General features: G+C 39.8%; 1 protein-coding gene across 10 annotated transcripts in view; it reads right to left on the minus strand.

Annotated features, from left to right (window-relative positions):
* Positions 1-13499, minus strand: part of ARHGAP26 (Rho GTPase activating protein 26) — a 215783-nt gene that overhangs the window by 135672 nt on the left and 66612 nt on the right. For 6 of the 10 annotated variants that reach the window (XM_079967947.1, XM_079967952.1, XM_079967950.1 and 3 more), the window contains 4 exons: positions 11972-12076; positions 11028-11157; positions 8770-8885; positions 5747-5841 (listed from right to left, as the gene is read on the minus strand). In XM_079967947.1, coding sequence (XP_079824073.1) covers positions 5747-5841; positions 8770-8885; positions 11028-11157; positions 11972-12076 — 446 coding nt within the window. The remainder of the gene's footprint in view (positions 1-5746; positions 5842-8769; positions 8886-11027; positions 11158-11971; positions 12077-13499) is intronic. The other 4 variants (XM_079967949.1, XM_079967953.1, XM_079967951.1 and 1 more) reach the window with 1 other exon arrangement.

Consider the following 13499-nt stretch of genomic DNA (forward strand, 5'->3'; position numbering starts at 1 on the left):
CAATTGTTCCATACTCACACAGGTATGGCATTGAAAAATAAAAGGCATTAAAAAAATATAAAATGCCATGAGAATATTGTAAACACAGGCTTTGCCAAGCAAAATAACTAGTACTAATTTCTTGCACTTCAGTATTTGTAAGATAAATCAATACAAAGTAAAAAGACAGAACATCTGTATAGCCTGTCAACCATTGTGATTTTATCAAAGTCTGTGATTATGTTCTCAGAAAACCTCACAAAGCCTCTAAAGAGAGTAATCAACCATCTGTTTGAAGAGCATTTCTATTATGCCTGTACTTCTTCCAACTAGGTGATAAAGTTGAGGGGAAATGGTGGGATATAAAATTATTATTATTATTATTATTATTATTATACAAGGCAACCTTTTTAAAAATGTAGCAGTGTTTAAATATTCAGCAGAAAAACTTTAAAGAATCACTGAATCCCTGACTCATGCATGAGTGCATCAAATGCACTCACATTGACCCTGACCTTGTCCCCCATGTACCCACAGTTTCTGGGCCTGCCCTCTTCAGAGAAGAGTTTGTATGCACCACTGAAACCCTGAAAACGCAGCCCCCTTTGGACCTTCCTTTTCAATGCAGAATGATCAGCAAACACATCCTCCCACTCCCCAGTTTAAGTCCCCTTTGAATGTATGTACAGTGCCTGGATATAAGGAAGAATCATTCACGAGAAGTTTAACCTTCCCAAGTTATCTTGTCATGTCTTTAAAATAAATGTCATTGGTTTATGTCCTTGAAAGCTCTGCCTCTCCATTTTTGTACTGCTATTTGCGGTTCACGTGTTCGGGACTAGAAGTTCCTCAAAAGAAGAATCATTAAGACCTAAACTTTTGTTTCACGTCAACTTTTGTATGAAAACTGACTGTGAATTAGTGACCATTCCATTTCCTACCTACTTACATTAAAAAAGTGAAAAGATGACAGAAGAACAAATGTGAGCCAGCCTTTTAACACTGGTCGTAAGGTCTGAATGCTGGAAAAAGCGTATTCAACTCCAATAGTAGAAATGAATGGAGGAAGTTCCTCAAGATCAAAACCTGGTCCCTATCCTATGGTGAAAAGTAGACTTTAAACCCATGGCTTCTTAAGTAGCTATCAAGATATTACAGAGATATGTTTTTTTTTCAAACACAAGACACAGTACATCCCTTCCCTACCATCTAGGAACCCTACATTCTGGATTATATTTACGATCCATTGCTGTGTTGGCAGCTCACATACAAAACTCTTGCCAGCTTACTCACAGGGAACAACCATTCATTTGGGAATCACCACTTGTACATCTCTAGAAAACAGTACACAAGTGGGTGGGTGGAGGAGAGAGGCAGAATGCAGCTTAAGTTTACATGGCATTAGGCATAACATGATAATTTCAAGATTTCATTCATCTACAAAGGTCACTAGTAATGTGACACAGCAAAAGAACAAGTACAGGTTGTATTGCACTTGACCAGCACAGAACTCATCCAAGAGAGGAAAAATGAATATATATCAAAGCTGAAGTGCTGCAGGTAGGACAGGAAGCTAAACTGTGAGTCTGCTTCGTAAACAGCATCGATCTGCATGGCTAGTTCAGGGGTTTAGTTAAGAAACTGTTCCAAACCCCCATCACCCAAATTACACATTTTGACCAGGTCAGTTAACTCCCCCTGTCTCCAAAAGTCTCTCCCACAATACTGCAGCCTTGTGGGATAGAACATATACCACTAATTATATCAGTATGTCAAAGTTGGCCCAGCCACTAGAAGCAGTCACATTGCACATGTTACTACAACAGGAGATTTAAAAAGTGGGCAGTCCACACTATAGTTATAAGTTACAAATGTGATGGGGATGTAGAGCTCTGTTAGCAGATCATGATCACACAGGACTGCACTTGTGAGGATTAACAACAGTTAATATGAGAATATGCATAATAAAGTATCAACACTTAAGGACAGGTGGGAAGGAGGGGCAAGTTCACACATGAGAAGGGAGGGAGAGTGATCCTGTGGGCTGTTGCTCATCTTGGTTAATCATTATGTTTGCGCCTGCCCTATGTGTCAAAGTAGTGACAACTATGGATCATGATAAAGACAGCAAATAGCAGACTAGAAATAATGATTCAAATTTCTATTTGTTTTTTATTTTATTTTTTAATTAAATTTGTATACTGTCCTTCATCCAAGGATCACAGGGCAGTTTACAATGTAAAAACACAAAAACACAAAATGCAAATAGTAAGTAAAAATAATAACATCCCCAACAGTTTAAAAGGCCATAGATTGTTTAATTAGCCAACGGCTTACCAAATGTGATTTAAGTTTTATTAGGAAGCTGAGCCTCTGTGCCTAACTTTTCTTTTAAATATACACATGCTAAAAATGTACTTCTTGAGAGTATTAACAAATTTATGTGACTTACACCTGCTGGGCCATATGCAACTAACTAGTGCCACTAGCAGAAGCCCAAGTAAAGATATCTGCTAGCACAACAGGGTTCCCCCCCCCCACTCCACTCCACTCCCACGCCTCCTGAAATTGGCTTCAGAAGGCTATTGGGAAAACCCCAGTTCAGCATGCAGGGGGGAAAGAGAGGAGATTGTTCCATCGAGCAAGCTAAAATGCTTGCGCTGATGGAACAATTAGCAGAGAACAACACTGAATTCTCCCCATAGTCCTGATATATTCCAAGCCTCTTACTAGTGACACTTCAAGTTATGGCAGCTTAATGAAGCAGTGGATTGCTACTAAATAAGGAGGTTATGACTGAAAGCAGAATTACTACATAGACTAAATGAGGGGTGGGTAACATATGACCCTCCAGATATCATTAGACTCAACATGGCCAGTGGTCAAGGTGTGATAAGAGTTGTAGTCCAGCAAAGACTTGGGAGCCAAAGGCTAATCACCACCCCCAGACATGATGACATTGCTTGATGATAAAAATTACAAATTTTCACACTGATTTAAATAAGCAGAAATTTAAAACAGTATCACAAAAACCTTGTCCTAAGCAATGTGAACAACCGAACTCCACAACTGCAGTGGAAGTCTCCTTATACACAACACCTTTGGGCAATGTTTATTTTCTAGCTTAATCAAATGTTGTATCCTCTAATAAATCACGCACGACTGCCACCTACAGGCTATGCAGCAAATCTTTAAATGGTTCAGTTCTTACTGTGCGTATGAACAATTTCAGGCTGTGTGCCCCAGCTGGGTCAGAAACAGCCATGCTAATGTTTCCTCAGCAATGCTTTAAGAATTACTGAAGCAACCATCTAGAGAAGATGCTGTGTTTGCAGAAAAGCTTTCAGGCGATAAAATGTCGTGTTCAACAAGTTACAGAGACACAAATCAGGGAAAAGCATTAACCCACTTATTTATGGGAATGACATCATCAGCAAGCTGTTTGCATTCTTCTACAGCCCCAGCTTAAGGCTGCATAGTAAAACTTGTGCATATGCTGCAGTCCAGCATTCTGTATGAAGTCAACGTTGTTGACAGTGTATTTTATCTTCCCTTGCATACGCTGCTTCCTCTCCCCTCATACCATTCCCCAACAAAAAAGGTATGGCCCCCTCTTTATTGATGAATAATAACGTGGGCACAGACGTGGAAAGCGGTTTGGCCATATGGCTGGCTGTGATAAGATTCTCTGAATTGAAGACATCATCCCACTTCATCATGTCTGTCCTATCAAACGGCTCTAGCAAAACAAATTCACACAAATAAAGCTTCAATCGGTATATCAACTTTTTTTAAGCTATGGGGAGTCAGTCTTCAATTGATTGGACATAGTTATAGGCACTTGATGTTATTTAGGTTTCCGTGCATTATTGTAACAATTTTTTAAAAGAAATTAAACTGGACTCGCTGTCTTAACTGTGGTAAATGTTGTTTATTTACTTGTAAGCCAAAGTAATAAATTACAGCAATACATCAACTAAAATAATTAAGTGGCTGGGGAATTTCTGGGGAAATGCTGCAGTTCTTGGGGTCAATTTTTGTTTAATAAAGTCTGAACAACAACAACAATTCACAGTCCTTATCTTGCACTCATTTCACAGTGAATATAATACAGATGTTTACATGCTTGCTCCATGGTGTCAGCATCAAAGGGAATGGAAAACCAAAGCCTGCCTTCCAGGCATTACTATTATTGTTTTGCACTAAACACTAGGTATGGCAAAAACAAAACTTAAACGTATTAAGAATTTAATTTGTGATGTTCATGGTTACTTTAGAATAATAAAAAGCACAATTCCAAACATCTTAGCTCTCTTACCTTTAAGAGGAACAGATCAGAGATTTAATGCAAGCTGCCTGACTCAAAGCAAAGGCCATTTATGAGCGCAACACTGTTTTACCATGTTGCTCGTTAGTGGCAATATTTTGAAGCCACATGAATGAGAGGATTTTATGGTATTAATGCTTGGAAGCAGCAAGGAATCACTAATGCCATCTGTCTAATGCCTCTGGAGCACCATTGCTTAGTGGCACAAAATGCAAAACAGGAAAACTGAAACAGATTGCCTGTGTTTCCTGGTCTGACTCCATCCATTCCCAATTCACTCATTCCTGCTACAGCCCAATGCCAATCCATTTTATCTGTTCCCCTAGTTTATTTTGTAATTGTAACAGATATTCAGTTGCACGTCAGTAGGTGTGAGAGACGACAGGGGCAGAATGCCAAAATAAATTCCCTATATTCTGTTTCCAACTGGGCTGCTACAGTAAAAAAAAAAATCAATATCAAGGACCTTTTTTTGACTCTCTTCTGTGTGACTACACATATGACTTCTGTTGTTAAAGAACTTAGCTTGAACAAGGTGAATATTAAGCATCTACCATTTCCTTATCAATATTCCAGCACCTTTCTAAATAATGTTTCAGAAAAAGAACTTTTATTTCATATTACCTTTAAAAATATGTAACCTATTTCAGGTATGCACTTTTAGAGATAACAGATGAGAACAAGAGTACTAGCTCTGCCTTCTTCTATCATCATTACCATCACCCTTCAACTTGCAGAGGGTGACTGTCTGAAGCTGGAAGTCTAAGGGAGGCCCCACACATTTCAGAAGCCTTCCAGTGTTCAGAAGTTTCCACTGTTCAAAAATGTCCAGACAGCCACCTCCACAAGTAGGTTGGGGCTGCACCAGTGAGAGTGACAGATTGGCTCTGCCAATGCATCTGCATAGCCCTGACCACACTTTTCCATACATGTAAGCTGTAGCGATGTTGGCAAGGGGAGGCTCCACTCCACCACATAGGTCACTACTGATAGGTCCACATTTGCACAGAGATCTCATGCTGAAATAATTTAGAACTTTCCAGTTCAGTTGTTCACTTCCAACCCTAGTGAATTAGACCCAAAAGGAAGCAAACAAGCATGAGGTCTGCTCCCAGGGCCCAAAACGCAGACAGCTACTAAGGAAGACATAAGTTTCTCAAAGGCACATCACTAATTGTGTCTTTATTAGACTAAATAATATAGTGTCAGCCAAAGCTTCTATCCGGCTTGATATCGGTAAAAAAAAAAAATAACAATGCAGACAATTCTTATAAGAATATTCCATGAATCTAGATAATTAGAGAAATTTAGGATAGCCTCTATCTCAATTTTTCATTGTCTTGACTATCAGTGTTTAAGTTGGTAACATACAATTTAATAAACAGGAACTGGCACACGCTGGGCCTCCTGAGAGAAAGGCAAAATACATATGCAACTCACCGATCCACTGCTTCTACATCAAAGCAAAATCTTTTCTCTATGGAATCAGTTTTTCGACGTGTGCAGGATTTGAGAATAATGGCTTCATCATCTCCCTGGCATAAGATGAAGACCAAAGATTAGACCAATTTACAGATATATTTTAAAATAATATACTGGTAATAGCCTTGTTCTGAATGTCACTTGTCTTAATTTTGTAAGTAGCATATGGCCCAATGTGGATTACTGATGAAAACTAGGCAGTACAGAAAGGTCAGTGTTGCAATACAACTTGTAATCTATCCCCCACAGAATCACAAACAGAAAACCTTGTAAAAATACATCAACCACAGAACTGATTTAAAAAATATTAAGATAGTTAGCCCCACTGGGTGTGATCAAAGGTCCTTCTAGTCCAGCATCCTGCTTATCATCAATGGTGCAGAAAGCCCAGAAGCGAGGCTTGAAAGGAAGGTAATAGCCTTAGCCTACTATTGCTCTACAGCTGCTGGTCTTCAGTGATGCACTCTCTGTGACCCTGGAGATCCTATTTAGCTATCAATGCCATTATCTGTTGATAGATCTCACTTCCTTGAATCCATCTAGCCCCCTTTTTAAAAGCCATCTAATGTGGTGGTCAACATCACAACCTGTGGAGTAGGCACTTGCTTATGGAAGCTCATGCCTCCATGAATTGTTTAATCTGCATGGCATTTACTTAGGGGCAAAGAGTCTTGAGAATATGCTATATGTCATTAAGAAAAGGATGAGTGCAGGGTGAATAACGACATACAACTGCAGTCTACAACCATTTAAAGGTGCTATAAACCACATGGATTTGAGGCAGCAAAATAAGATCCTGTTCCACACCACAACCACAGTTACTTCACCCACCTCAAAGAGAAGCTACAGCAGACTCTAGCTATCTCATAGGATCAATAAGTCCCTCATGCAGCGGAGTGAGAGATCTTCATTGTTCAGTCACAGTGATGGCAGAGGGAGAATTTAACTGAGATTAATACGTTTCCTCTGAGTTCCATTCTTTCACCACCAAGGTCAAGTTGCCCCTTGACCCTATTAAGGCACCAGAATGCTGTCTTTCCAGGGATAGAAACCTTAGTATACAAGTCTTACCAGTAATCTATTTCTTTCAGATGACTGGAAGTCCTGTACACTTGACTACTATTGACTGTAATCCAATTCCCTTTCTTGAAGAAAACTAGATATGCCCACCACTTTATCAGACAGAGCCACTCCTCTATTGTTGGATTTGATTCAATTTAGTGATTCTTAGAAATATCAGGTGGGGATGGGGAGAGGAGACTACAAAAGGCTACTCTGGCAGAGAAATACCACTGCTGGTAACAGCCATTCCCAGACCATGAATCATCCTGCAAATAATAATAATAATAAATCAACAGGAAGAGACTGGTCTACTCTACTGGGGAAGCAGAGCCAGGTGGGTGCCAAGCAGTGACTTCACAAAACAACCTGACCTAGTGAGGGGAATATTAATGTTCTTTTATTATTATGTTAAGGAGAATTCCAGGACTGCAAATTCAACTGCAAGTAAATAAAATGCTGCAGGACAAGCCAAAGTGAATGTAATGATTCACCCCATTCCCATAACAAATGCACCCCATCAGCACCTGCTGCCTAGAGGCACCTCATTGTGCTACATGAAAATAAATGCCACAGGCCTGTCCAACTATAGAAGGGCCTACTTCACTGAAGATCTGAAATGTTTCCAAGGTTTTCATATGAAACAACCTTATTCTGGAATAAATGTTTCCCAAGTTATCTCAGGGCAAATTATCTTCTAGGACTATGCATATACTTTCAGGGTAAGCCTCAAAGAAATCTAGCCAACTCTAGTTTCCGTTTCAGTTTCAGTTCCTAAGCTCACAAAAACTGCCCCCATCCCCAATTCTCATGCTGAATTTTAACATCATGCACATACATGCATCTGCATGCACGCACAAGTGGTCTGTGGCCTGACCATTTTGCACCCCCTTTCTCTCTGCTTCAAAATGAGGGGTGGGTGTAATTAACTGATTGCATATTCCTAACAAAATTATAGCATATTCCTAACCCAGTCAAAAAAGCTGGCCCGAATTTATTGACCCTCATCCACTAGCAAACATCTAACCAACAAGCCAAGCTTCTCTACTTAGAGAACCTTCATGTACAACAGCAATCTAACCCTTAACAACAGCTGCTGTGTGTGGGGACTACAGGTGCTGATACAAATATTAAAGGCACTTGATCTAGTCCCAGAATTTGGTCTGCAGGCACGATAAGACCACCAACTTGCCGAAGCTAAGCAAGTCTGGGACTTGTCAGTACCTGGGTGGATGTCTGCCTGGAGACAACATATGCACTGACCTTGGGTTCCATGATGGAATAATGGTGAGACACAAATGTAAATAGATTGATGTATGCAACACTGATCTCACCACAGGGAGCAATACCAAGTGTGTTCCATCAATGTTACAACAACAACAACAACAATAGATATTTTTGTTTATGAAAATGCACATATAATCAATTAATTAAGAATATTGTGACCAAGATGATCAAGGGTCTGATGAAGAAAGGTTGAGGGAGTTAGATATGTTTAGCCTGGAAAAGAGGAGACTGAGAGGAGATATGATATGAAAGCCATCTTCAAATATCTGAAGGGCTGCCACATGGAAGAGAGAGCAGGATTGTTTTCTCCTGCTGTCAAGGGTAGGACCCAAACATATGTGTGTGTGTTTGTGTGTGTGTGTAATGAAAAGAGTAAAAATCAGGAATTAGGGTATGTCTTAACTATGCAGTTTATTTATTACTAGTGAGACATTTCAACACTCAGGACTAAGTTGTTAAAAAGGACAATATTACCTTGACTGAACAGATTTTCCACAATCCCCAAATGTATTTTTAAAGTATTATTATTATTATTATTATTATTATTATTATTTCTATTAATGTAGTAATAGTGGTAGTAGTAGCAGCAACAGCAACAAATACACCTAGAACTGTCCACATAGCTAGATACTTGCATTTTCACTCACCCCCTTTCCGCCAGACTTCTGGTCAAAAGGCACCATAGTTATTCGTTTAGATTCACTGTGATATGTGCAATAATGCTTCACCCAGGATGTTGTTCCAAAATGACCTAAAATAATTGAAATAGGTTGATGTTAGAGACAGAGATAAAAATAACCAATGATGAAATAGTTGTACCTTATAAGCCATGCTTTTCAGAGGCTCCATCCAGTTGACTTTACACAGGGCCAGTCCAATTGCTCAGGTGGCAGACCTTTTCTACAGGTAACACTCACTCCATGTCTGGTGACAACTCTAAATATTTCTTACACTTAAGCAATACATTCTTATGACTCAGCTCTATTTCTCCAAGACATCTGAGCTTGAATCCTAGCAAGATGGAGGCACTATGGATGAGTGGTTGCTATGTTTAAGAAATTGGTCCATCACCTGCCCTGGATGATGTTGCACTCCCCTAGAAGGAGAAGGTACACAGTCTGGGGGTGCTTCTAGATCCATCCAGCTTTGCCACTTGAGGTCCACGTAGCCTCAATGGCTATAAGCACCTTTTAGCAGTTTTGATTAATACAACAGCTATGACCAAGTTCAACTATACTATATACTATTGGTATATAAAGCCCTTAGCATCTTGGGACCAGTTTACATGTGGGATTGGCTTATTACATATGTGCCACTCAATGATTTTGATCTGTGGAACTGGCATTGTTACATACGCCACACACTACTCTTTGCACACAAAACACAACAGTCTTGGGTGTAGCAGTACCTACACTTTGGAATTCCCTATTGACATCAGACAGGTGCCCTCAACGTCATCTTTTTGGCATCTGCTTAAAACATTTTTGTTTGGGAAATCCTATTCAGAAACATAGGTGTTGATTTTTAAAATCTCTGTTTAGCTAATGAATAATTTTAATTAGCTTTTAATTTTTAAATTGCTTCTTTGTAATGTTGATAATTTTAATATTTCTTGTAAACTGCTTAGAGTTTTTATTACAATCAAGTGCTATATAACTTTTGTTAAATAAATTAAAATAATTGGCCCCACTCCTGATTTTTTTGCATTATGGAAATCAAGGCTGTTTCAACCAGAGCCAGTCTAACAAGGCCCTAGCCTAAAGCCCATGATTTTCATAATACAGCACTGATGCAGTCTACTAATTTTACCCTAAACATTTGCCAAGAACCCTTCTTAGAAACCTGACCAAAGGCTCACTATTTACATTAATGCCATCCTGGTTTTGATGATATTTGATGACACTGAATATTTTTTAAAAAAATTAAACAGTTATCTATATGTTTTGATTTGCAAAAGAAAAAACAATGAAGTGGTCCACTGAGACCTCTAGCAATTTTCCACTAATCTGCAGGGGGAAAGGTCTGAGAACTCCTGTTGCAGAACATCAATTCATAATCACCACAACTGTACTCTGAAAAGGGTAGCATGATGTAGCATTTTTGTATAAAAAGAAATGGCTCAACTAGCATCCTTTTCAATATGCTTAAAGTAAGGCAGGATCTATTTAAAGCTTTCTATAAAAGTTTCTAAGCTAGCGATAACTGGGGCCAGTAAGAACTGTTGAATGGAATCTTTTAAAAACCAATGTTGTGCATGTTCTCGGTAGTGGTGCCCTCCCAGTGGAACACCCTCCTTTCAGATGTCAAGGAAATAAACAACAATCTGAGTTTTAGAAGAAGAAGAAGAAGAAGAATAGTTTGGATTTGATATCCTGCTTTATCACTACCCTAAGGAGTCTCAAAGCTAACAATCTCCTTTTCTCTTCCTCCCCCATAACAAATACTCTGTGAGGTGAGTGAGGCTGAGAGACTTCAGAGAAGTGTGACTAGCCCAAGGTCACCCAGCAGCTGCATGTGGAGGAGCAGGGAATCAAACCCGGTTCACCAGATTATGAGTCCACTGCTCTTAACTACTATACCACGATGGAGGCAGCCCTGTTTAGGGAAGTTTTAGGACTGAAGTTTTTATTATGTTTTTAGATATGTTGTCAGCCGCCCAGGGTGGAGTATTGGTGGTATTATTATTATTATTATTATTATTATTATTATTTCAGGAGAACTACACACCTTGACATTAGGGATTCTACCGCAGGCAACAGGAGCTTAGGTCAGCCTTGTTCATACAGACAAGAGAGGCTCATCCTGTTTTCCTAACTAAAATAAGAACTATCACAAGTCAACTCAAAAGTCCATTGCATAGCAGCTACATGATCCCAGGGGAAGCAACACATACGCTTTTCCTGGACATAGAGATATCCTTCCATTGTGAAAGGGCTGATGTTTTTGTGCTCGTGGGGATTCTCCTTCATCTTCCTCATCAAGGACTCAACCTCTGATCTTGTGCCTTCAAAGCGATTTCTTGTCTGCATTTAAAGTAGACGGTAAAAAAGTGGTGTTAGGTAGCCTTTACCAGTCTTAAAACACACAGGATCCAGAAAAAGAAGCTACTACTGCTCTGGGTACAACAAAGGAACCAACAGCTTCATATAAACCCTTAAACTCACACATGCTTGGGATCACAGAGAGGTTGTGTGGTGTGAACCAACAGCACATTTATGAACTCTCATGTGCAATTTTTATATATAAATAAAAAGTACCATGTTTATGGCAATCTGAACAGAGATACACTCATCTATTAGTGTGTGCATATAGTTCCAGTTCGAAGTATGAGCATTCGACAAATACACCAGAGTTTCTCAGAGAGGTAGCTAGTATCAGTATTTTGAGAAACACAGATGTGCAATAACATAACTATATACACCTAAGAACCTCCCAAATGCAAATCCTTCCACATAAAACCACAAGGCAATTTTCCAATTATGAAGCAATTCATCCTACATGAGAAGTGGAGGCTGAAAGTTGCCAACAACAGCTTCTGGCAGTAACACTCACAAATGATGTCACATTCTTGAAGAAGCAAACAATTATTGAAGAAGCAAATAATTACTGAAATTATTGCACTTAGGCATGGACATGGATAGACAGCTGGCTCTCAACATTCATAAACAGAAGGAAACAAGCTGCTATGGAGGCTATGTGTTAGGTCACCATGCTTACCCCCTGTCCACTGGGGGAGTGGGGATTGTTTGTGTACAATTTTAACCTCTCATTAACATCCTTTGTGAAAAGTTGGTAAAGTTGCATTGTCTCTGTTAAGTGATTCCACTCTGTGCTTACATTTTGTATGCTAATTGTCAGCTCCGTCTTGAAATCACTGAAATCCTTTGCAAGCTCATAGCCATGGTGGTAGAATGTGAATAGCCCTTGCAGAAATGCCAGTAGCTGCAAGAGAGAAGGAATTTTTTTAAAAAAACACCAAGTGGCTGAGGTAAGAGAGAGAGATAGACAGACATGCTCTCACTGGATTCTACTGTCGTACCTCAGCTCCTGAACACCTTGGGAGTTGAACGTTCCGGCTCCCAAAAGATCAAAAACCAGGACTGTGTGTTCTGGTTTTCAAACCTTCTTTTGGAAGCTGAACGTCTGATGGGGCTTCTGCGGCTTTCAATTGGCTGCACGAGCTTCTTGCAGCCAATCAGAAGCCGCGCTTTGGAAGTCTAATGTTTCAGAAGTCGAATGGACTTCCGGAATGGATTCTGTTTGACTTCCGAGGTACGACTGTGTTTACTCAAGGAGAGAGTTATTGCTACTGCCCTTTCTTCCCATCCAACATCACAGTGCACCCCCAAAGGAAAAAAGAAAAGAAACTACAGTTATTCTGTGCACACACATCTGGGAATTAGTCCTATTGACCAAAATAGAAGTTACATCCACAAGGTTGTCCAGCGTGGCTGCACACCTATATTGGAGTAAGCACCACTGAACTCAATGGGACCTACTTCTAACTAAAACATGGGTCATCGACACAGTACCCATGGGCACAGATCTGCCACCAGAGGCCTTCCCTGATGCCCACAGAGTTCCATTCCTGCACTAAAATCAGGCTTAAAAGAGGCCTTCTCTAAGCAACAGAAGGCTTTCTTTCCACACACACACACATCTAATGGGGGGGGGGCAATTACATCTGGGGAGAGTTGTTGCACATGTGTGATACCCACAGCAGTTTCTATGCCAAAACAATTTGCAACCTCTGAACTAAAGCATCCCCTAGTCTAAATGTACGCAACAGGTTTGCTTTTTTTAATCACTCTTTTACTAGCGTTTTTGTATGACACTGTGCAACCTCTGGAGCTTTCAAAACTTCTCTTCTGATACAGATCACAGTACTGACAGTAGCAGGCAGCTTCTTTAAAGCATTTTCATCCACTTAAGTCTTTACATTTAACTTGAAAGGCCTGGTAAGATCTTCAGTGAGCAAAAGACTCAAGCATATATGTAGCCATGCCTCACTCTCTCAGGTGAGTGATGTCCTGCTCAGTCTCAAGAGCACATTATACATTATACTGCATCTGGGATTTGTGCATTCAACTCGGGAACATAACACATATGTAAAATATGCCACATTTTAAAGAGCTTCTTTAATTCACACCCCTTCTCCTGCTTGCCACTCTTTGCCCCATTTTAAATAAATAGTCATTCTGTACTTTCCCTGGGTCTGTGTTCACACAGACACACCATACACACAGAATGTGTTTAGAAACATTCCACAAAACAATTTAAGCAACGCATCAGCAATGCCTGGTGCCATCTGCAGGTCAGATACAAAAGTTACCCAATAATTTTGTCATTTTATCTATACAGTCAT

Source organism: Podarcis cretensis (assembly GCF_951804945.1).
Source record: "Podarcis cretensis genome assembly, chromosome: 2".
NCBI lineage: Eukaryota > Metazoa > Chordata > Lepidosauria > Squamata > Lacertidae > Podarcis > Podarcis cretensis.